The 25,217-nt window shown below is 45.7% G+C and overlaps 2 protein-coding genes across 7 annotated transcripts in view; one reads left to right on the forward strand and one right to left on the reverse strand.

Annotated features, from left to right (window-relative positions):
- tln2b (talin 2b) overlaps positions 1 to 20,920 on the reverse strand; it is a 57,509-nt gene extending 36,589 nt beyond the window's left edge. For 5 of the 6 annotated variants that reach the window (XM_057051776.1, XM_057051775.1, XM_057051774.1 and 2 more), the window contains exon 1: positions 20,695 to 20,920. The gene's annotated coding sequence lies outside the window, so the exon portion shown is untranslated. The remainder of the gene's footprint in view (positions 1 to 20,694) is intronic. The other variant, XM_057051772.1, reaches the window with a different exon arrangement.
- A 1,653-nt stretch (positions 20,921 to 22,573) lies between these two features.
- Positions 22,574 to 24,370, forward strand: c2cd4a (C2 calcium dependent domain containing 4A). Its single transcript, XM_057051777.1, has 2 exons — positions 22,574 to 22,710; positions 22,823 to 24,370. Exon 2 carries the CDS (start codon positions 22,847 to 22,849, stop codon positions 24,188 to 24,190), a length of 1,344 nt encoding a protein of 447 aa, XP_056907757.1. The 5' UTR covers positions 22,574 to 22,710; positions 22,823 to 22,846; the 3' UTR covers positions 24,191 to 24,370.
- The last annotated feature ends 847 nt before the right edge of the window (positions 24,371 to 25,217 follow it).

The raw sequence follows: 25,217 nt of genomic DNA on the forward strand, positions 1-25,217 counted from the left end.
AGACTCTATTATTAAGCAGCAACTTATGATCCGGGCGGAATATGTAATAATCTTAAATTTGCATGTTTGTGGGTGTCTGTGCGTGCGTATGTTTGTGTGTTCGTGTGTGTGTGCGCGCGTGTGTTTGGGTGGGTGTGTGCGCATGTGTGTATGTGTGAGTTTTCCTGAGACAAAATGTGACAGTAAGGGTGGGAAACCAAAACATTGCAACACCAATCTTAATGGTGACGGAGAACCCAAAAGGCCAGATAACCCCAAACAACCCTTAAACTACAAAATTTCCAAGGCCAACTGTCCCATGGGTGATTAGTGTTCTCCCCAGAGGCAAAACAACCCTTCCAGACCCGGTACAACTGACTCCTACAGACCCTGAAGGCAACAGATTTGGGTCCGATATTACTGTCACACCTCTCCATGGCTGAGAAGGCAGAAGATATCCTTTTATAAAACAATATGGCCCTGAAAGAAAGGTGGAATAATGAGAGACCTAATAAGACAGCAAAATGCACAGAACCAATCCTCGTAATTACATCCTCGGGGAACTTTTAGCCATGAATGTGTTTTCTACTGCAGCTAACCCCCACCCCCCCCTTCAGGTTCCACGAGGATAGGCGCGCGAGTGTCTCTGCCTCATCACAGCGAGTGTTGAATTACAGTAGGTGAAGGAAAGCAAGCACGTGCAACCTTTGGCAGAAAAGGTACAAATCTCCCTAATTGTCATGAATAAACGGAGCCCAAAGCAAAACATGGGAAACGTTCCTCCAAACACAAAAGTCTGGAGAAGCAGACTTCACCGTGGCACTAATCAGAGGGCTTTATTGTCACATTCTACAATTAGGGTGGATCAATCGAGGTATTCTTAGAGTCTCCCGGGCACAAAAAAGGAAAGGCAGCGATACTGCAGTTCATTTCTCCTCTGCCTTGACCTTGGCTACCACAGAGAGATGGATGAACTGGCTAAAAGGAGCCATCTGTAATTAGGATAATAGAATCTGTAATGAGCCTGATTATCTGCTCTGATATTTAGCACTTTTCCACTTATTAGTGGCTATTAAGTTTTTTCATAAAAATATGAATTGCAAAGTTACTGGAATGAGGTTTTAAATAAACAGCCGAGTCCCCAGTGACAGCACCAATGACATTGACTGAGACGGTCTGAATGGCAAAGGGGGGAGCTGGAGTGGAGGTGGGAGGAAAGAAACAAAGAATTTATCTAAGTGCAGACAGCAGAAGATCCCATTGATTCTATTGATCAATCCAGTGCACAGAAGAGAGGATCAGAGGGGCTGAAATGGACTGGCTTTTAAATAAGGGATTTTGTTCATTTCTGAGATGTGGTCGACCCCTCTGACCTCTCAGATAGAAAATGCAATTACCTGCATAAAATGTTCATTTAAATATATATAGGTTTTGTGCACATTTACTTACATAGCTCTCAATGGCCTACTATTTTTTTGTTCAATCTATCCCTGGAAATGCCTCAAGACTAATGACATGATTGTTTTGTTACGATCAGCCGTAAAGCTATATTATATGTATCATATGTATAGACGGTCATATCTCTGGGCTGCGTATGAAGGCAAAAGTTCAAATCGTCACACTGACAAGATTCTGATCTCGCTCACACTCGGAGACAAAGGCTTGCTCTGTGCTCCGGGGTCACAGCTCATCAACAGTCCTCTGTCTGAGCCAGAGCAGGCAAATCAATGTTCTGCAGCCACCAAGTCGTGAATGACTTGTGCCTTGTGCGAAAAGCTCCTCTCCTCACCTACTTTTTTCCCCGAGACAAACTGGTAAGTGCGGACAAAGAAGAAGGCGTAATGGCGCAGCGTGAGCCGCAGAAGCCCCGCCGTGTTTTTGTCCTCGAAGGGACTCTCTTTGACACAGGCGGCATTTCCTCCACGGACTCAGCAACATGACAGCCTGGAAATGCAGGATCAAGCAGAAAGATTTGCCTTCAGAGTGTTAGTCTCATTGCGAAAACAAACAGTTTCTTCGGTGTGTAGCAGCATGAGGAAACTCTGATGATATTCAGTGATCTTACAGTTGAGCAATGGCACAAATATCACAAGAACCACGAATCTAAGCAGCTGTCTTTAGATCTAAATGGATCCAAAGCAGCAGAACTGAAGATGCTACGCTTCTGTTATTTACCATGTGTATTCTTTTCCAGGTAACAACCCAAAAAAATGCAATTTCAAAACGACCCATGCTGTAAAAACCTTAACTCGTTTAGCTCGCTGTTGTGTATATTGGGATGTGGAAGTTGCCGGAGATCGTCTCGGAATCTTGACGTGGACAATAGAACAGGGACCACAGACGGCTGGTACCATCTGGAGAGGACGGGGCTCTGATCACAGACCACCAGCACCAGCAGCTGTGTGACTGCCGAGCAACAACTTCTTCAATTACGAAAGAAGGACTGGTCAAGTTCCAGACAAACACCTCCAAGGACAGGCTGTTTAGGCCGTCTGACAGAAAAACAGAAGAAAATGAGCCATCTGAGCTAACGTTGCGTTTTAGTTCCAGCTGACACCCTAGTGCACGTGTTCTTCCCATTGTTTGACACCGAGATATGAGCTGTGTGCAGCATATCTAAAAATGAAGCAGTCGTTATGAAGCTGTAAATGTTTCCGACAATGCATGAGACCTGATAACGACGTGCATGTTCACTGAGTCAAATGAAGTAAACCTCCTTTGCTTCCTGGCACAGAAATACCAAAGAACTCTCAACTGAACAAGTTAGGCCATGTTGAAGAATAATGAACATTAGCTGCTGTATAATGCTTTGACATTAAAAATCATTGTGACTTTGCAACAGTGATTCAGTGAAACCTTGATAAATCTTCTAAACTGCTGTAGTACAATTGTAGCAGTAATTTTCACTATAAAAAAAGATACTCTGTGCCTGTGCTCATTGACATTTCTGTCTTAAAACATGCTTGACACAAGCAGCAGGAGACAGCACGGCTGCATCCTTTACTAAGTTATAAAAGCAGTCGGAAGAAACACTCCAAAGACAGTTATTATAGTATTATCTCCAGTCTCGTGGACACTTATTATTGTTTAATCTGAGCATGCTTTGAGTCAGTGGCACTGAATGCAGGCCCAGGAGTAATCCTGACCTCAGCAGTTCTCAGGACCAGCAAGAACAGCAGGATTAAAGCATGTGTGCATTGAGAAAATGCTAATTGGCTAAACCGCTGTGCACAACACCTCCTTTTCTCCCCTCCTTGCATCCGGCGCACGAATCAGCCGTTTTTTTTGTCGGCGCCAGGATAAAGATGGCGTTTTTTCCCCCCTGCAGGACCCTTTGCAATCTCAAGAGACCGTTACATTTTCCTGGAACGTGCAAAGACGGATGGCGTGTCTTTGCCGAGGCAAAACAAGAGGTGTTGTTTTCATCATCTGCGTGTATTCCAGGAACTAAAATTCTGCTTGGCATCACAATTTGTCAAGGTCAGGCGTGTCAGCTCTGCCAGATGTGAAGGAGTTTCTGAATCTGAATGAGCATCTCATTTAGGAAGCTGAACCATCACATTTGTGTCTTTATGAGATAGAAAAAATTGTATCTAACCTAAAGCTAATTGCTATGCAGCCTCTTAATCGTCCTGGGATGTAATCTAAATTGCACTCTGGGAGGTGTTATTGTGTCAGATTGCCGTCACTGCATTAATAACACAAAGGAAAAATGATTACGGCACACTGACGCAAAACATATCACATTTGTAAGCTGTTAAAGAAATGATGGATGGAGCCGGGTTACCTTTCAGAAGGTGGATAATGTAAAAAAATGACAGGCGAGGAGAGATTCTTTCTATGCAGCATTAAAATTAACAACAGCCTCTTCGACATTTGCTATTTCTGTCATTTTTCGGGGGTGGGTGGGTGGGGGGGAAATCTAGACGTCCTTGTGCCTGTTTCCTTGAAAGGAACACTGACTCCACGGCTCGCCCCAGCACAATTGAAATCATTAATAAACCAGAGGTTTCACCTCCACCCTTATCACTTCCTCCATACAGTTCATAAATTAATGAACCCTTGTTCCAGAGGAGAACAGCAATCACCGGACGTTATTACGAGGCAGATCTGACCCCGTCTATTTTTGGCTGCCAGTGATTACTACGAGTGGGCTGCCGCGTTGAAGTGGCCAGCATTGTGCTGTTTTACTTAATAGAGTGTTAGATGAAGAAGTGGTAGTCTCTAGATAAACACCCACTCTCTAAATTTAGAATCGCTCACACTGACTTGTCTTTTAAAAATGGATTCTGCTGCCATGACACACTCTTTGAACTACAGGCTTCACTTCAGGGCAGTGCGCTCGCTGTAGTGCAATTTGAGGGGGTAGATACTGAGAGAAATGATGAATATTGCCGTCATTTCTGGCAGGGAGAGAGTAGCTCCTCTTACAGTAGAAATTCTACTCTGTGTTCCAGAAATGGGCTTTAGATCACACCTAATGTATTTCAATTTTTTTTTCTTTTTATTTGAAGAGTTTAGCTGCTAATCTTCAGTGCAGTTACAGTTGCTGTTGAATAACCCAGTTAGCCGCACCACCCTATCCCCCAACACCCATTCCCATTTATTTCCAATAAATGCAGGAAGGGCTTCCGGAAGTGGAGGGATCCACCTACCAGCTGCAGCCAACAACAGGCAGATGTTGCTCTACACAGCAGGCTGTAATCAGATCAGGCCAGGACGACAAAAGCTCATGTTTTCCTCGTCATTACCCAACACGGACAGTATGTGCCTGACTTGAAATGGTTGAGGGGTGCAGCCTTTGGTGTACTGGTCCGACTCTGGCTGAATCCAGTTAAGGTGATGTAATGGTATGAATAAAGGAACTGTAAGAGGAGAATTATTTTCCTCAAATGAGATAGTCCTGTGTATTAAATAACAAGGCTTATTCTGGGGAAAGACCAGATCATATCACTCCTTTTTCAAATTGATTTTGTCCATATTTATCAGACTAGCGTTTGCCTTGAAGCAATATTTTATAAATGTTATCTTTACTTTACAGGGGCTTAGACTGCCTGGGGTGACTTGGAGTTTGTGCTCTTAGTTGTTTCTTTTTTCAGCCTATTTGTCAGTGTTCCTGGAGCTCAGTCCGCTTGTGATTATTAGCATCTTAACACAGACGTCATAAATCACAGGAGATGTGATGGAGCCATAAATTTAAAGGTGTGGAATTGAGGATGGAAGTAAATCTTGAGGAAAAGAAAGCAACAATCAATGCTGGTCCTGCTTCACTGCCAAAGGAGGCCCGTCATTTTATTATTTATTTTATTAGGGGGTGTCACCAGTCCCACAACTGATTCAGAGGCTTCTTCTTTAATCAATATAGTGATTATCTGCTGCGGTTTCATTTTCATGCCAAAATAGGCAATATTTCAGCTGATTGCGAAATCCAATTGTGACAGAAATGGAAGGTTCACTGCATCACCCGGGATGACAGAAGCTGCATGTGCCAGCAAAGCAGAAATGAGACGACGTAGCGGAAATATGACTTTATCAAATGTAAACAGACAGGCAAGGAGAGATTAGGGGGTGCGAGGAAAGCTCAGCAGATGTGACAGTAATTAGTGGGAGAATATGGAGGCACGAGGCAGCCGCAGCTATTAAAATTATTCCATCACAATTACAAAGGTCGCCGTTGAAAATGCGTCAGAGCTCCCAGCATCTCGGCGGCGACTGATCATCTGTCTGCGACACGCAAACATTAATTTCATGCACGGACGCAGCTTGTTCTTGCAAACATTAAGTTACTTTGCAACAAAATGAGTGCGCAAGCTTCATTTATTGTTATAGCGGGCGCTGTTAGTAACAGTGCGAGGTATTTAGCCGTTTTCACAGCAACAGTCCTTTTAAAACCACATTCCCCTTTTTCTTGTTTTTCATGCGACTCAGAGTCTCTGAGAGGTTTTTGTTGTTTTCATAACGGCTAATGTGCTAATATGAAAGACAAACTACATTTCAACAGCAAAATAAAATAAAAACAGGCATTTCCGATCTCACTTTCTGTAAAGCTGCTGCAGAGATTTAAATGGTTTGTATTGTAGGTCTGCCGTCACACACAGGGAAATCCAATCACACCCATTCAAACACGGAAGATGCAGCTTCGGGAGCTATTTTGGGGGACACTATCTTGCTCAAGGACACACAGTGCACTGCAGGGCCCGGGGATCAAACCAATGACCGTCATACCACTGGAGCAGCAGCTGAGATACCACCTGAGCTACAGCCTCAGTGGGGTGAGCTAGCCTTAAATCTTAATGTGGATTTAGCATAAGGTGCAATACAAAATAATGCAATATTAGCCCAAATCTCCAGTTAGTAAACATATTTATACAGAAAAGACTCATAAAACTGATACCCTACAGTGTGGTGGGTTTTATGTCGAGTCAACAAAAATCTCCCCGCATAGGGAGGGAGGACGTCTATTAGATTGTCCAACAGTGCACTATAACATCACGTTTTAATGGCTATAATAGTTCATTTCAAAGTAAGACGGCCTCTCTGGTCTGTGCCGCTGCGCTCTGCCTCTGTCTCATACTTTGGTGACCGGGAGCCTTCCGACACTTGCATGTTGATTACAGTATCAGGGGCAGCGGAATGGAACGTGCACTGGAGCCTCTCCGCAGAGTCGTACACGGAGGAACTGTATCAGCATTTTATATCCTCTGACATGGGAGAAAGAAGGAAATGTCATGCATTGGGGGGGTTCAGTTCTGGTCCTTTAAACAAGCTCAACATTTATCAACTAGCACAAGCAGTACTACACCTTTGTCCTTTACTGTATGCCTTGATATTGAGCTCAGCGGGCTGGAGCGCTACAGAAGGCCCTTAAAGCAATCATCTGTAATGGTATCAAAGTTCTGATAACAATAAAGTCCCCTGCTGACGCTGAGCAAACCCATGTTGCATGAGAGGAGGTTCAGGGAGAGGCCGTGTTGTCGGCCCATTGTTTCCAGATCAGTGACTCTGCCCACGGTTGCCATGGCTGCTGCTGCCGCTGCTGTGCCCACCTTTTCCTGGACATATAAGGCTGGACAGCGGCAGCGGCCACTCCTGCTCGGCCCGGAGCACTTCAGTCGCAGGGGTCACCTCGATGGAGCGGCTCCCTCCCCTCCGCAGCGGTTTGAGGATTTCACTTCAGTCAGCTTTAAAACACTGGGCGGACAAGGTCACAGAAGGGGGCACGGGAGGGGGGTGGGTTGACCTTTCTGTGCATGTGAGGACGCGGCCTGCATTAAATGTTCCATGGGAAAAGACAAAGGGAGTTGACTGTGATGGCTCCAGTGGCGTGCATTCGAATAAAACCCCCTCTCTGTAAAATCTGAGGCTCCGCTGAAGGTTCTGCGGAGGAACATGGCCGTCGTAGGATGAGATATCGTCTGCTGGCGTGCCGATCCCCACCGTGCAGTCAACAAGACGTACATCCTTGCGTCAAGGCAGCCAAGCACAGATTGTAGACTTCAGCTGGAACCTTTTTTCCCCCTCCGCTCAACTAAACAAACAGCTTTTTAGGGGGCCTCCCCTCCCACTATGATGAATGATTGGCCAACATCTAGAGTGAAAAATATAGGTGGAAAAAAGAAGAAAAAAAAACAATATTCTGTTAACTCGGGAGTACATTCCACCCCGGTATCAAGTGCGATGAATTCTGTTTGTCTATCAGTGTGGAGGAGAAGCAAAGAGGAATCAAATGTTTCAACAGCCCAGAGAGGGTGGACACTTTATTCTCTTTTTTCTATCTACCCCACAATAATCACGCCAGAAACGATTCAATAGAAAAAAAACCTGTTTTCTCAGGAATTTGAAAGATAAAGGTCTTCTGCCTTTTTCTATGGCTAAAGACAGACGTGGAGAAATATCAAATCAACTCTTGCCCATTTGTGCTACACGAGAAAATCCATGTGAGGAATCAGCACTTCGTCCCCCAAGATAAAAGATTATATGGTCGTTAACAAAAATTTCCCAGAGAGCAGCAAACATCCCTCAATTAAATTTACCTCATAAACATCTGGTCAGCTAACCTCCCACCCACCCCCACACACACGCTCAGCATGCATACAGGGAGAATATTATGTAACAGGGTCAGCTGATGAGATCCATGCTGATGTCTTGATGTTCTTTCTTTTCTACTCACTTTAAACTCAGAACTCTCACATTGTCTCTCTGTCTTATACACAGGGGAGCCCCCCAGCACCCCCCTAAAATGTATTACAGCTGGACTCAGAACCACATGATGCAGAGCGTGTAAAGGACGCCTCCAGGCATGTTCCGCATGTTGGTTACCATAGAAACCCTATTTTTTGGGGGGGGTGGGGGGGATTCCCAAGTCAGGTGTTTCTATAAGCTCCGAAGTAGAAAAAATGATTTTATTTTCCAGGCCACAGATCTTGGAAAAAGAAACCGTTGACTGATATGTGTCAGCCTTTCGTTATTTCTTTAAAACACTTCTCCCGGGCACAGAGATCCGTCTGCAAAAGCACCGACTGTCACTGCGTAAACCAAGAGGGGCCTGAATCATCTAAATGTGCACGGTAACGTCTCGTGGTCAGGTTGGGGGCTCAGCCTACGTGTTCAGGAACTCTGTGGACAATACAAACATGGCCTAAAAGGCTGGCGCAGCAGGGATCCAACTGACTTTCCCGATGTTTATTTATCTGAATACAGCCAAGTAAACCAAATAATAATAGATGTGTCTCATACACACACACATATGCAATATACGTAAATAGAATCAATACTATAGAACATTGCTTTTCACCGAGGACTCTTCTTTTCTTATGTGCTTTATCCTTTCTGAATTGTCCGTGCAGAAACGCTGCAAGCACTTGAATGGCTGTGCATCAGAAAGGCTCTCCAATTACAGGCCTGGTCATTGTGGAGGCAGGAACGCAGCTGAATGTTCCTGCGTGGGCTTCATACAAACAGCAGCAGCGTGAGGCCATCATTACTGTAGGTGCAGGCGCCTTTGGGACGCTTCCTGGGACGGCATCTGCACCCTGACATTCCCTGTTTCAGCAGGAATATCTGGAGGAAACATGGCCCAGGCCCACCCGTGCCAACTTCCCCTCGTTTTAACCTGATTACTGTAATGAACTTAGGGACCGTTGGATGTGCAGCATCCGATGTGGACGTACACTTACTCATCACCAGGCTTGGGCCCAACAAACACGGACGCCTCATTGAGCATGGAAATTATTACGGTGATGCAAGACGTTAAAAAAACAGTGTTTGTTTAAAGGTGAGGCACTCTCTGAGGTTGTTCAGAGGAAAATATATCAGCCGAAGACACAGCGTATTGGAAATCTTTGAGTGGGGAAACATTGACTTACTGAAGGAGTTGTTTGTAATTGTAAGAAAAGGTGCCAAGATGTCATCCCAGGAAGACAAGACTCAATCATTGTGTCAAACACCTGGATATGGACAAAAAGGGGGTTATTTTCCTCACTGCAATCCCAGCACGAGTACATCTGTTATCCTGCCAAAAACTGTCCTGCCCTCAAATTGTTAGGATATCATGTCGATGTCCGGCCGCTATATTAGTCTTCCGCCATCCTACCTTCTCCTGTCCATCACAAAAATCGTTATCAGTTCATTCTTAAGGAATCAAAAACAGACCAGCCTCACACAGCGGAGGCTGTTCTATTATGAATATGATAATTCTATTCAATTCAAAACACTATTTATACCCGTGGTGTCGCAATTATGTTAGCGAGCAGTTAAACAGCAAATAAAAACAAACAACAAACGATCGCAAATAAACTAAAAAAATAAGTAAATAAGTAAGAAGGTGATGAGGATGCTGAGGCCAAGCAGGATACCATGGAAACGGCAGCAAGCATGAAGAGCTGCCGGAGAGCTGAAATCCTCCTGTTCCACTTGGGGATCTGCTTCCATCCTGGCTCCCCGAAGACAAAAAGAGGGGAAATAACAACTAACAAGACAAAAACTGTGTGCAAATGGCAGGGAGGCAATGACCTCAAAACTCTGGTCACCTCAGTCTAAAGGAAAAATGCAATTTCTGAGGATTTGCAGCCCTGCGGATCCTGAGGAGGTTCGGTTTGAATGTGGTACCAGCAGACACCAAATAATCCATCCCATAATGCCAGGCTTTAGGAGGAAAATACAGCCATCGTCTTTATTAAAGAGTTAAAATTACTTTTTTTGTGGAAAGAAATGATGAAAGAGATGAAGCAAATGGAAAGAAATGCTGGAATTCTACAGTATAAGGTCCTTATTATCCAAAGTCTTAATTATCCAAAGTCTTATTTATTGAGAGAGTGCGGATCAATTCTGGAGAAAGAATCAGAGCAATCACTAGTTGAGTGAATCACCGAGATGTAATGATGCATCAATACCAAAGAGTTCTCTTTTCATTTTAGACAGCAGGAAGAATAATAATGAAATAAAACAATTCATCGTACAGCTGCAGCTGTCAACGTGTTGCTTTTATCATCTGTTAGACGCAGCAGCTTGTCGTTTTTCACATTTGCGTCTGACTGATTGATTTCAGCCAAAAGAATTTCAATGAAAGAAAACTACTTTTATCATTTCTGCCTAAAAAACCCCAGATTCAAAACAATTGGTCTGACAGGTTTCGTGCACGCTCTTGTAAAAATGGTGTGGGCCGAGAAAATACAGTATTGTAGAACTTGACAGCTGACATTTGAAAAGAATGCCTGACAAAGTATAATTTTAGCCATGCTAACAGGCTAACAGAGAGGCAATGATTGCTTTAAGAGCATTTTCTAAATAATTAACACTATTGTCATGACTGTTTATATTTTTAGGCAAATTTAATTTGTCCATATCCACATTAGGAAAAAAATGAATTCCTCTTCTGCTAATTAGCCCTGACATGCTAATAGTTAGACCAGAAATATCACACCATTTAACAGGTTAGCATTGCCAACATAAGTATCTCAAAAGTGACAGCAGCGTATTTTTATATACACATATATTTAGGGATGGGACATGATATCTAATTATTTCCTATATTTGGGATGGAACATTTTCTTCCGGCTCGCTCTTTGCCTTTTCTGTTCCCCACAAGTGTAAAAATCACTCAGATGAGTCACACAATTTTATTAACAGATGCTAAACTATATTTGGTGAGAGAAGATATATGTATTGTTGCTGGCTTTCATCGTCATTTGTGACTGAATAAGAACTTGAGGACTAGACAGGGAACACATAAGGTAGACAATATGAGAACGGATGTTTTTCCTTTTCTAGAACACAAAGAAACATCTGTCTCAAGGGTTCACACACGCGCATGCACGGACACACAAACGTGAATCAATTATTTTCATGTGACATTCACCGTCTGATTTTAAGATCTGCAAATTTCTCCTTGCTGATAGTTATTTGGCCCACCATCCGCACGGCTCAGCAAGTCGTGCTTTCTGAGATTTACTAATTGCTTCAAAGAATTCTGCCACCGTGGCACAAACGTCATCAATGCTGATTACTAATTAGTTAAGTGGCATTCAGGCTGCTAACAACTGCAACTCTTTCGATTATTCATTTGATTTTTCCTTCACAAACAACTTAAAAACCATTCCACTTCCCAACTAACCAAGACAAATACCCCAATTAGATTAGTCAGTCAGAACATGGCAATCTTGAACTGGACTGATTTGAAATGAAAAAGCAAATAATTGCAATGCTAACTGCCTTTAAGGACACTGGGCGGATATATGAGGAGGGCAGCAACACACATTTAGACACATTAGATTTACTTAAAGGTTAGAATTACACAAGTGTACTTAATCCAAGTCCCAAAGTAAGCAGCGGGGGACGTGTCTGTACGGCAAAAATAAAACCGTAGTGGTGAAAGACGATCCAGATCCCACAACACCTGAAACATTTGCATGAATTAAACCCGACAATGTGGCAGAAACATGAGCGTTTGGGCCGGTTACATTCTTTCTGCTGGCTTTAGGCGCAAACATGAAGTCATGCACACTGAGGCAGAGGTGTAGGCTGCCATGGACAGACCCAACCCCCCCTGGCTTTAGCTCTAGAACATCGAGCATGCACAGTCCCTCCGTATTCCTGATCTCATCCCTCCTCGTTACTCATCTCAAGCTCTGCTTCCTGTATGTTCCTCAGTGTCACCATCTCTAAACCATAAAACACACCTCTGTCCTACAAGCTTCATGTGTCCTTTACCACTCTATCAAACTCCTCTGATACTCCAGACATCCTCATACACTTCCACAATTCCTCTCTTGGCTTTTAACACTCTAGAACATTCCAAATGAACTCCTCATTGCGATGAATGTCACTCCATTTCTCTTCCTATCACCACCCTGATAAACACAGCTTGAACCCTTCTCCTAAACTTCCAGCCTTGTTCCTTTACTCGTGGACTCCTCAACACACAGAACCACCACTTTTGTATCACATGAAGCCACTCTCCAGCTTTTCCTGTCAGAACATTCAAAGAGAGACTCTCGTTTTCTCTCTTCTCTCTCTGGCTTGTGAATCCCAGAGGTGATATGGATATTGATTTCCCTTTTGTTTGACACTGGAAGCCCTTCCTGTGCATTTAACCGGGCCCAAAATGGACACCGGCTCATGCGCCCTACAGGTCACATTACTGACAAACTGAGCTAAAAGTCCAATAGCCAGCTGGGACTCAAACCTAGAATATTCTGGTCTGGAGTCGAATGTGTTACCCATTGCACCCCTGGCCCACATATGTAGCCATCCATAATAGCCATGTCACAATATATACTTGACCTCATTGCAAAGGCGCTCACATTAGCCCTCACCAGGGCAGGGTCCAATAGGGTCCTGGCTGCGGTACACTGACCCATGATTTTACTTTCTTTTGGAAGCTGATCTCATTCAGTGTACTACTTATTTTTTTGTTAATTTTAAGAAAAACATTTAAAGTGGTCCTGAAAAGAATCCAGCCCTGGTTTAACTCATGTTAGCGGCATTGCCACTGACTCAAAGACTTTTGATGGAGCAACGTCCCCGAGCTCATAGAACGGATTAAATTCAGTTTTCACAGAAAAGTTTGTGTTGTGCGAGCATCCTCCAGTCATGAGTTTGACAGTTGGGGGGCTTGTGTGCTCCATACTGCCTTCAAGTTGAGCTGGGCTTGTAATTGGGTGTGTGTGCCTCACCGAAGCACCGGCCCAGTCAGATGGCAGCTCTCATCTGGGATATCTGGCTTCATTTGTGCACGACAGATGGATGTGAAGACACCATGTTTTTGTAATGTCAACACCTGTTTAATGAACTCTCAGTACAATTACTCCACCCCCTCCCCCCCTCTTTCTTTTAATATATATACATTAAAATGACAGCGTGAAGGCGGGCAGACGGGCCTTGGATTGTTCCATCCATTCTGTAACAACTGGACAACCCATCCATTTCATTGTTGCCGCTCTCTGACTTCTGACATTGGTAGCATCATCTGTTTCACCGGCAAAGATGCGTGGGAGTGAGAAGAACCCGTCAACCTTCACCCTCCGCCCCGGGTTAACGAGACAAAAAGTCACGCTCCGGAGAGCTGCAGCCGAAGCGAAGGAGCCCATGCTGCTGAGCGCCATCTTCGCCGTTGCCTCTTAAACTTCTGCAACCAATTGTGAGGCTGAGCACACAGCTGAGACACTCCAGTAGAGAAACAGATTCTTTAAACTCTCCTTTTATACCAAATAGTCGTGTAATCTCCATCTAGCTACCGAGGGAGCAGCCGGAAAGGCGGGAAATGAAATCAATGCTGTGTCTCTGCGCTGGGTGTTACTTCATTAGCATGGCCACTACAGATGTAGCAGTAAATCTGATTTACGAAAAGGCAATTGACAAAGAAAGCACCAAGAGTCGAGGTATTCATAAAGGCAGATGATGGGGAGGACTGGCGCGGCGGCACTTTCACCAAAGCTTCAGCTACGACAACAGAAACGGCAGGCTTTGCAGAAAACCGCGTCCCTTCTGGGCTGCAGCCATTTATCATTAGGAGGAATGTGACATGAAACGCTGCTGGAATCCCGTTTCCCAGGCTTATAATTGATTTTCATCACTGGAATATAACGCCATTACTCAAGTTTCAAAGCATCTATTGACTTTACTAAAAGGAAAAGGATGGAGTTTAAGAAATTAAATATTAATATACATCTGATATGGCAATGGGCCGTTTTGCATACCTTTTTACTCTACTAGTTCAGAGCCAAAAGGTTTAGTGTTGTTTGGACTGTTTCATCTTTGTGAGATTTGCTTTTAAATCCTTTTAACATTTAAAAGCGGTGAGTTTAGTTTTTATCATGTTCTCAGCAGCGAAACAGTTTGATCTCACAGGTTTCCTCTGTTTCAGTGAAGATGTAATTAACACTTTAAAAAAAAAGAGATAATCAAAATGACCTGAGTGCATCTGTGTAATCAGGTCAATGGTCTGTATGGAGAGGGGGGGGGGGGTGTCACATTCTGCATCATTCTCTTCATCAAATTTAAATATTAGGCCCTGGGGTAAAAATAATTATCCAATTCCTAAATTGAACACTTGTTTCATTAATGCAACTATGTGGGGGCACATCTGGGCAGCAGCTGCACAGAGCTCCTATAGGCCAAGAGTTCAAGAACCTGAACCAATGCCTTCTAAAAGCCTTTGGAAGATAAGATGACAGAGGCTAAACAGTTGGTCCCTACAGCCCCCCTACCAAAAAGGAAAAAAAAAAAAAACCTCAGAGATTCCAAATGATTAGCCGTGTTCTCCCACGGGGCCTCCAGCTCAGGAGGGGGATGTGTAATTCAATTAGTCCCACAGTTCTGCACCAAAGAGAGGCAGACAAATCCATCTCGTGGAGGCATCCAGGATGCTTACGTCGTGCGTATGCGCACTAGATAGCGGCAACACATCATTAGTGCTGTTGGTTTAAATTAAAGTCCCACTCAGTAAAAGACTGCCAGGAATCAACAAGCCCATAAACTCGGCACTATCAACTCCGAACAGTTTCCCTGAGCAATCCTTACTTATCCAGAGCTGTTCAGCTGAAAGGCTGGGGGGGGGGGGGTTAGCAGGGAGCAGGGCTCATCGCCTTACATGACGAGCCAGCCACGTCCTAAGTGATGCCTCTGAGCTCGTGCCATGTTCGGCAGATGCCGTCTCCCATCTGAAGCCGTGCACAGACCGGCCTTTATGAGGGCAGCCTCCTCCGTGTCCCCTTTCTGAGCAAGGAGCCTCTAAAGCCGAGCGTTTCACACCATCCCAGTAGTTTAAAGGCACTAGAATCAGATTTTGCAGATATAAACTTCAAATCGCAACTATATCAGATATCCAGGCTCAACATAGCTGCCACGTTGGATGGCACATGTCACGGGATGGGATGGGAAGGCGCGATCGATAGCGCTGAGAAGACCCCTAACCCGATGCAGGAGCACACACCTGGCTCCTGTTATATGATCTATTACTGTGACGCTGTCTTCAGGGGGTGTCCTCTCAAGTGTGGATGGATTTGCATGGCCACTGCGGGTGGGCACTCACCCCTCCCCTCAGTGTCCAGACTGATGAAACCAAAGACCCAATGGAGGGAGACGCAAACAGCTGTCACACAGTGGACCCAACAGATGGCGAGGGCGGCGAAAAATTAACACGGCTTGATTTTAAATTTATACTCAGCATCGCCGCTGCGACTTCATCACGGCTAATAATAGAAAAAGGACCGGGTCAGGTCCTTTTTTAAAAAAAATACTGATTTAAAAATAATTACATGCAACAGAAGACCGTCCGTCTAAAGTGAGTCCTGCTGATTGTGCAGGAATGACAATGGCAAAATTCCAATGGTGGCGAGGTCTTTTCAGTCCAGTGGTGAGTAACCAGCGGACTCTGCTTTGATGCTTTGGTCTGTTGGAGGAACCTACAATAAAGACTCAACAGCACACAGCTTTGAGCGGACTAAAGATACGTATTCACTCAACATAAACCATCTTCTCCCAAGCGGCGAAAGCTGCGTCAACGCACCACACAAACAGAGCGGCTGTAAAATAATATCTCCTCGAAAAAGGACTAGAAAACGCTTCATGCTCTGATGACTCGTGAATCAAAGCAATGGTGATATTCAATAAAGTGTCTATAAATAACATGGCTCATCTGCTGAAGGCGCATGCACAGGCAGGTTACAGCGTCATCACAACAGCAGAGCCACAGGGCTGAAATTACAGAGCACAATGGACCAGAAACAAGGGGGCAGATAATTCACAGACGATATTTTGCTTCGCCGGTTCCTCCCTTGTAAAAGGCAAATAATGGCGCTTACTTAGGGATTAATTGATACGGAGCGGTTCAATCCCCACCTCTCAGCAGGATGCTGAAGTAATCTGAAATCTTGAGTTGGAGGGAAGCTCCATGATGCACGTTTGATGCTGGCTGTTGGCGCTTTTCGCAGGAAATTGAACACAATCCTGAGTTAACTTGACGATCAGGATTTGCCAGACAAAGCATGTTTTCAAACCAGGGCCGCGTTTACATACAGCTCTCATTCGGTTCGCCGACGATCAAGGTTACACCGCAAAGCATTGGGAGTTTTGTATAATCGATGCCTGATTTGACTTAAAATTTCCTCCTTTGCTAACAGCTTTTTACCATCAGGTCACCTTATCCCTGCTGAGGTCATTAACTGTTGCAGGGATTAGCATGGAATCCAATGTTAAGGTTTATAACGGGGATAAATATGGCATTTATGAATCGATGCAATTTCACTGCAGATAAGATGCTAACAGCATGACGAGAGTCACCTTTTCCATCAATCCATCTCAAAATCTAAAGCTGCAAATGTACCCCCCAAACAGCCTCCCAGTCAGGAAAACCAGAGTCCCACTGCCTTTGACAGAAGGTCAGCGCACTGCTGATGAGCTGAGCACAAGGCCAGAGAAACACAATCACTGGAGCTGTGCAGCGTCCAGTTTGCTAAATGCACTTCTGTCAGGCCAATAAGAAATCATTCTGACAAAAACGTGTCAGTGCAGACCTCAGTTGATCTTTGAGACTGAAGGTCCTGACACTAAAACAAACACGCAGGCAAACGGACAGTCAGATGGAGAGAGAGAGAGAGAGAGACAGAGAGAGAGAGAGACAGAGAGATGTCACTCAGTCAGCACCCTAGAACTCTGGAGAGAACCAGATCCACAATATTTTCAGCTTTGCTCTTCAGACAGTCCTTCGCTGACAGTCAGTAAAACCAGCCTGACAGCTGCTGTCCACAAAGTACCTGTACTGGGACAGCTCCCCCCCCTTTTAACGGCTGGTGCCAGTTGTACTGGCTGTCAGCGTCCAGCTATTTCCCAGCAGATATGGAGTTCAAATCATCACTTCGTGCATTGCGCGATATGTCAAAAAGAAGGAAAAACCGTCCGTTGCTTCCTCCGCTGATGAACATCAGAGCCCTGCTGCAGCGAAGGTGACCACTCAACTGTGACGTATCACTGATGCAGATCAATGGTGAGAGGCTCAATCACTGGTATCTCCACCCCACCGTCATTGACCTCTGGCTCCCGTGGCGTCCCTCAGAGACCCCCTGCCAGTCAAAATCACTCCGAGCACAGTGAGGGAATCATGAGAGTTTCGGCGTGCACACTTTTAAACGTGTGGAACGCACACAACAGCACGGCACGCAGAGGTTTTCAACAGAATCGAACGGGCAGTGACAGCATGTTTGTGCTGCTGCCTGTCAACGCAACCTTATATCCATCGACAGTTCCCAAAATTCTTCCTAACAAACGTTCCAAGAGCGAGATGGAAAACTCTGAGGCCGCGCTGCACAGTCATTGCTGACAGTTACAAAATATAGCTTTCATTTGTTAGGACGACCTAAAACCAGACAGATCTGCATTTGTCAGAGATGGCCGCAAATAGATGTCTCATGATCTTCAGCGTATGTATCACACGATCCCTCCGGTGGATCCGTCACCCCTAAATAAGACTTCTGAGAGCAAACTCACAGGGAGCTATTTAGAACCCAAGCAGAAGTTATCACTCGTCTCCAAAATCACTTAAGAAAATTCCCCATGTGGTGCACAAAGTACACAAAAGGCACCTATATTTACTGACTTGAGCACGCAAGAAAGCAGCCGGCCGGCCGAGACAGCAGCCGTGTAATTACTCTGCAAACCGCTCACGTCTATTATTTTATACCTCGCTCGCTGGAGTCGGACTTGTCATCTGCTCCTCATCTCATTCGGCCCACTGATGAGACGTGTGCCACGGACTGCGGCACCACCTCTGACCTGAAGCACCCCACGCCACAATCCTCCGACCTACTTCTTGAATCTGCTTACGCATCAGCAGCACGCTCGCCCAATTTGGAACGCATGGATGTTAAAGGGCTCCGTCAGCATCTACAGCCAAGCTTCGTCTGCGATGCAAACGCGTCTGCTAAGCTAATCGAAGCCTCGACGTGCCTTTCTGCAGCCTGTGATCACACATCTGGAGGCAGATGTGATCACCATGGTGAGGGGAAATATGAAGAGATGCACAAAGGCTGGGTCACGGTGACAGCATGGGGTGTGTTATAGTTTCCACCTCCCACACCCGGGCCTCAAACGAGGTTTAAGTATCACGGCCTCCAATGACGCTCAAAAACCTGCCTGGATTTCCCGTCCGCAGCCCAATGCTTTCTGGGGAATTCCAACCAGGAATGTGTTCTTGATGACGGAGCAACTGCAACAGCTGCGAGGAGAATGCTTTTCTAATGAACGGCAGGGAAAAGCAGCGGCTTTAACAATCGCTCGGTCTCCAGAGTGTGTGGATGAAGATGTTTGCTCAGGAATCTGTGACCTTGTTGTTATTTACAGAGCAGGTTGAGGACTGTGCTCTCGCGCGTTACGTGATAGCAGCAAACACCGCCTTTGTTGTGATAAATTACACATCACGCTGAGGGATTTCATCCCAAGCTTTTGGCGTCTCTGTTTGGAGTTTACACCCCCTCCCCAATCTGAGCGGCCAAGACATCCACCTGATCTTCAGGACACTTCAACGGCCCTGTGTTGTGAACGGTGGGTGAAGATGGATGCAAACAGCCCAGGGTGTGTGTCTGATGCCTGATTGGCTGCAGCATCCATGTGACCTTGATGAGCAATAAACAATCTGCAGGTCTATTCCAGAGACGCAACATCATGGATGAGCAGTTGCCGGCCTAAACAGCAGAACTGCAGGAATACAGCATTTTTCTAATCTCAGAAACTCTCATTTTTCTGGTCACCCTTCCTGTAAATAGCATCTAGTGTTTTGAATGAGCGGTGGGTTGTTCTCAGATGCATGCTAAACACGCTAAACTGGCAGATGCATGCTAAACTTGTGACACTGGTGTTGCTCTGATCTAATTATACCCATGTACGGGAAAGTGCGCTTCACCTATTGTAAATTGTCAAGCGTTTGTGCGGACCTGCTACACCACCCCACAGACACCTGATCAGTGCTGCTGATGAGCCACTAAACCAGTTCCCGGTGCACGTTTTTAGCACCAGTGCAGCCGATCAGCAGCATCCTCAGTGACGCTTCATTGCCCTGGCTCAGCGTGGTCATTGTGCTAATGCTGCTGGAATTTTAATGCTCCTTCACGTCATCTGAGTAGAAAGAAAGAAAAAATGTTCCTCCTCATTTGGAAACAACTCGGATGTCTTCTTTGAACTGACCCTTTCGATACCTCTCACAAAAACCACTGCTGGAGGGGCTAAATCAAATTTAGAGCTTCTGGATGGAGATTTAGTGGAACAAGTCACCCGGTTATAAGCTAATGGGAAACACAAGACCTGTGTATTCACCTGCCCTTTCATGTAATAATTGTTTGCAGCAGTTCATAAATAATCTCAGAAGGAGAGTGCACAGCTAGACTCATGCTGATGCTGATGTCCAGGCTCTCTGCGGGTTTAGAGCTCTGACGACCTCTGAGCGATGTCAGCCAACAGGACCTGCTCATTCATCTCCTGGCATCCTGAAAGCCTCAGATCTTTATGACTGGAGACCTTGAGCAGCCCCCTCCCGTCTTGCTCGGCCCACATTTTTGGTTGGCCATAAACAGCAGTCACATCCCCGCCTGCACCACCGTCCCAGTGTGACTGTAGCTTTGATGCCGAGCCCATCCAGATAACATTCAGGTCAAGTCCAAGTTACTGTACAGCACATTTGGTGCGCAGCAGCGAGGATGCTGGAGCTCAGCAGCGTCACTGGCACGTTTAGTCGACTTCCAAGCACCAAACTCGAGCCAGAACACGCAACAACACCCCCCCTGCCCAAAAAACACGGTGCTTCAAACATGCATCGTGCTTCTAATCTGTCAATGTCAAAAGAGTACCAGGCGGAGGAGCGGATGCCAAGCTCGTCAAGACGCATGAAGCACAAGCAACCAATTAGGAACCCCAAAGAAGACACACATCACACTATTGGTGCTGAAAAATCTCCCGATGCGTGATGATCTGGAATATCTTTAAGCGTCCCTGCCCATCCTACACCGAGCGTTGCGCTTCCATGTAGTCCACCCGTCGGGGAGGAACTGGCACACTCAGCAACGGCGACAGCGCGTCACGCACACACACACACACACACACACACACCACACACACACACACACACAACACACACACACACAACACACACACACACACACGCACACACACACACGCACGCACGCACAGCGAAAAGAGGAGCGCGGAAGAGCAGAAAGGGCGATCTCCTACCTGGCGTCTGACACCCGTCAACGCATGCAACTTGGATGGAATGTAGGCTAACACATCGCAAGCGGGTCAGCTTAGCCTCCCTGCCTGCCTCCTCCACGGCACCAAGCCCCTCCTCGATGATCGGGGAGAGAGAGAGTGAGAGAGAGAGTGAGAGAGAGAGGAAACGGCGTCACACTCATCCATATTCACAGCTGTAGCCTCATCAAGATGTCTCACTGAGACTCTCCTGCAAGACAAAATGAGACGTTATTCTATAGCTTCTTTTGCAAATGACTTGAGCATGAGGCAGCACCTCACCTGACACCAATCTGTCCTCGTTATCAAATCCTGAGACCTGATCACCGCCCCAAGACACACGGCCGGAAAGAATTGCCAGGATGTGCAGCTGAAGCCACACATGTCAATATGTCAAGTGCGTAAGGAATAAATGACGTGCAGTTTGCAGCTTGCATGGTTAGAGTAATTGGATTCATAAATCATGCGCAGTGGGTAACCTTTACGACAGTGTTGGGTCCGTTTATATCTGTTAATCTCTTTAATAACAAAGATTTGACCGTGAAATATCTCCAAATTAATGTAGTGTTGTATCCTAGGCCTATACTGCCCTCTACTGGATACACTATGGAATATCATCTAATAACAAAAAACTTGCTAAAAACCATCTCATACATGCTAATATCAAACCAGTGTGCATAATACACACACACACACACACACAACACACACACACACACACACACACACACACACACACACACACACACACCATATAATCTCCATAGCAACGCATAATGGGTAGATTAGCTGGCCAAAATGTAATTTCTCTTCCAAGTTTTACTACTTCTAAAAGTATTTTATTCATCATAAACTAAACAGCAGCATCTCTTCTATTGAGTAAGAAGATCTGTGGTATCAGACTGAACTCAGATTAATATAATAGCCCCCATAAGCATTGGAACAGCCCCAGTGGGGGCATTTGTCTCTGTGGTCTCTGTGGCCTGATTATGTAACAAAGTACATTTCCTGTTACTCTTTCTCAGAATTTTATACCCAGGTTACATTCTGAAATAAAAGCCCCTGTGCTGAACACGTGAAGTACGGATGTGAGACCTTGGTAAACAGTTCTTAGATGTTCCCCATTTGGGACAGTGGGGACAATTTCCTGGTCCAGTGTTAGCACTGACATCATGCTCTCCTTTACTGCCTGGTAACACATGGTAACTAAATTATTCTACTTGAACTTTGGCCGGGAACCTTTTAGGTAAAAGATCACTGCTTTTGAGCAGAGTGAAAACAAAACACTGGAAAGGGCTCCATCCCTGTTGCATGTTGATCATAAATATTTGGTTTGAGGACATCCCAGTTTACTGTGAGCCACAGTTCACGATGCAGCTGCGTCACCTCCTACCACAAGAGGGCAGCACCCACACACAAATGCGTTATTTAGAAGGGAAAAGGCTTGAAAGACAAGATTTACTTTTACTTTTACTTTTTTTTACTTTTACTTTTACTTTTACTTTTTTACTTTTACTTTTTGTTTGTGCAGTATTTTGCTGCATAGAAACTATTTTAATTATAAAGACCGGTTATAGTGTAACAATGGCTCTTACCTATTGAAAAGTAACAGTATTATATGTCCCAAACATGGAACTTAATCAATAATCAGGATATGTGATGCAAATTTTGCAAAAGTCTGTTGTGCAGCAAACCATTGATGATGAGCCAGTGGTGTGATACAGGTGGAATACTCTTATCGCTTCACCGCTCTGACACAGGCACCGAACACTGTTGTGCTTTGGATATTTCCATGGGAACCAGCGGACAAGAGGGGAGGGAGGATCCTGTTGGAGTGGGTGTGTGTTAAACTCATCAGGTTGGTCTTTATTTCACCCGTCTTCATCTCTCAGGCTGCCACAGATGCGTCAGACCTGACGGGCACCATCAGCTCTGCAGGGAAGTCTCAGAGGATCGCAGCAGGACCTGTGATTTGTTCATTATTCATCTTCACAGTAGGCGGTAAGAAGTGATTTGTGCCGTGTAAATGAATTAACTTTACAGTGAAGTGAACTTGATGTTTTTTGTTTGAAAAAAGTTGGAACTAAAAGATCTAACATTTTGGTTTCGACAGAGCTTCCAAATACTTGAAGGATTCATGTGGATGGTGGAGAAGATCCGTGTGTCAGTGGAGCGATCGAACCTGCCTATCCCATCAGCGGAGCTCAGCTTCAAAATAGCCGACATCATGTTCAGTGAAAGAAGTGACAAGATCAAAAGGCTTTCCCTCTGCCCCAACGTGATCACCCCTGACAACATCCCAGAGTTCTGCATCCCTCCGACCATCCCATCCCTGCAGGAGATGAAGGGCGAGCAGAGCCGAGCGGCCCGCCTGCCCAGGGCACCTCCCTGCGAGAAGGCCGGCCCGGAAATGGAGCCCGTTCGCCATGACATCATCAACCCACACATCATCCAGGTGGAGAGCGTGGACGAGAGCCCCGGTGACGTCTGCAGTGACGAGGAGACCACCAACGCGGACCCTCAGAGCCAGGCCGCCCTGTCTCTGCCCCACCTAGCCAAAGCACAGACCTGCTATGGTTTCTGCACCTTACTGGAGAGCCCCCACACCAGGAGGAAGGAGTCTCTCTTCCACTCAGATCCCGGCGCCTCCCCGCTGTTGTTGCCCAGGAGCAGATCCAGCCTGTGCACCAAACTCTCCCCCTCGACCTCCCCCTCCGCCTCGCCGTCCTCCTTTAGTCTTAACACGTTCACCTCCAGATTTTCCTCCAGGGGGTACTCCCTGAACTGGCAGACTGCTCTGGACAGCGACACCACCTCCTCAACTGAATCCTCTCCTTTCAGCTCACCACTGCTAACCCGATGCCCCCCCAAATCTTCCCTCTTCAAAGCACTTAGCCACGAACTGCTGCTGTCCCGGAACGTGAGGAAGGCGATGGTGTCCAGGAACAATTCTCTGTCCACGGATGAGGGGAGCTCCACGGACAATAGCCCCAATGTCATGAGGAGGGCATCGGAGGGCCTGGTCGAGGGCCTGCCGAGCAGTTACAGACTGGCACCCCCCACCATCTTCCCCATGGACATGACCCTGCACAGGGAGAAGGTAATGAAGGAGAGGATGGTCCCCATTGGGAAAGACGGCAGCCTGAGACTGTCGGCGGAATACTGCTCGGACAACCAAAGACTGCGTGTCCGGCTTATCAGTGCGGAGGGCCTCTACCCCCACTCTGTGGACCCCAAGGTCATCAACTGCAGCATTAGCCTCTCGCTGGTTCCCGGGAAGCTGCAGAAACAGCGCAGCACGGTGATCAGGAAGAGCCGCAACCCCATCTTCAACGAGGACTTCTTCTTCGACGGCGTCTCAGAGGAGGACGTTGGCCAGCGGGCGCTCCGCTTCAAAGTGGTCAACAAAATGTCCACTTTGAAACGAGACTATCACCTCGGCGACTGCGACTTGCCTCTTTCTAGCATCGTGGCAGTATAAAGTACTTCCTTAAACAAAAAAGGACCCTATAAATGAAAAGCTACAGTAAGATGTGCCACAACGTTGGCTGGTTAGCAATAGACGCGACCACAAATTCTTTATTTATGTATCTGAATATTTATTTCATCTTTTTGTATTGTACCATGATGTTTTATAGTGATTAAAGGATGGAAACACTGAGAGGGCCCCTTTTGTCCTCATGACTGTTTTACTGAAATCACAGAAATTGCACGTCCAGAATCCAACTTTTTAACCAAAAGTGGCGGCCGCATCAGCCAGGCTGAGCCGTGGTCATCTCATGTTTCCACTAAGCCTGTTGTTTTCCCCCCTGACCTTTCCAGTCATTGAAAATATAACCAGAAGCCAGAAACCTTAGATGAGCACCGCCGGCGCTGAATATGCAGGATATTAATCAGGGAATGCGATCTTTTCCACGCGGCCCGTCGATTTATTTCACCTAAACGGAACAGATTATCATCCAACAGCTACATGCAAGTCGTGGGATGAAGAGCTGGTATTTTTACTTTCATTTAGCTTGAAGTCAATCTGAAAAAAAGCAAAAAAAGAAAAGAAAAGAAAAGCAAAAACAAACATTATAACCCAGAGAACGACCGGGGAAAATAGCTGTGGTCAAAACAAATATGTTTCTAAGATGCCATAAACCACGCTGTGTATATAAAAGATGCAATATGCATCCATGTTTGCACAACTGAGCACGTCAGCTGCTCCTAGCGCAGACTCCGAGCAGATCCTGCTGCTTTCAGCAATAAAGATCAGGCTTAAAAGCACCGGCTGCCGTTCTGGTTCCTGGTTAAAGATTAATGGGCTTCCCAGAGCTGAGAATGGTAGGATGGGGGGGGCTGACAACTGTTATTTACACATGACGTCTGTGACCAAATAACAGACGCATGCTGGGGGAATAGAAGGTGTTGGCCAGTATAAATAGCTGCTGCAGCCAGAGCTGTAATATTGGCAGAGAGATTGGTCTGATCCCACGGTGGGTGTAATGGTGCCTTCTTTATCATGG

This window comes from Takifugu flavidus, chromosome 13 (assembly GCF_003711565.1).
Source record: "Takifugu flavidus isolate HTHZ2018 chromosome 13, ASM371156v2, whole genome shotgun sequence".
Classification (NCBI taxonomy): domain Eukaryota; kingdom Metazoa; phylum Chordata; class Actinopteri; order Tetraodontiformes; family Tetraodontidae; genus Takifugu; species Takifugu flavidus.

Bases quoted from the DNA above. Each gene is read 5' to 3' on its own strand.
- c2cd4a (XM_057051777.1), top strand. From the start codon at position 22,847: ATGTGGATGGTGGAGAAGATCCGTGTGTCAGTGGAGCGATCGAACCTG.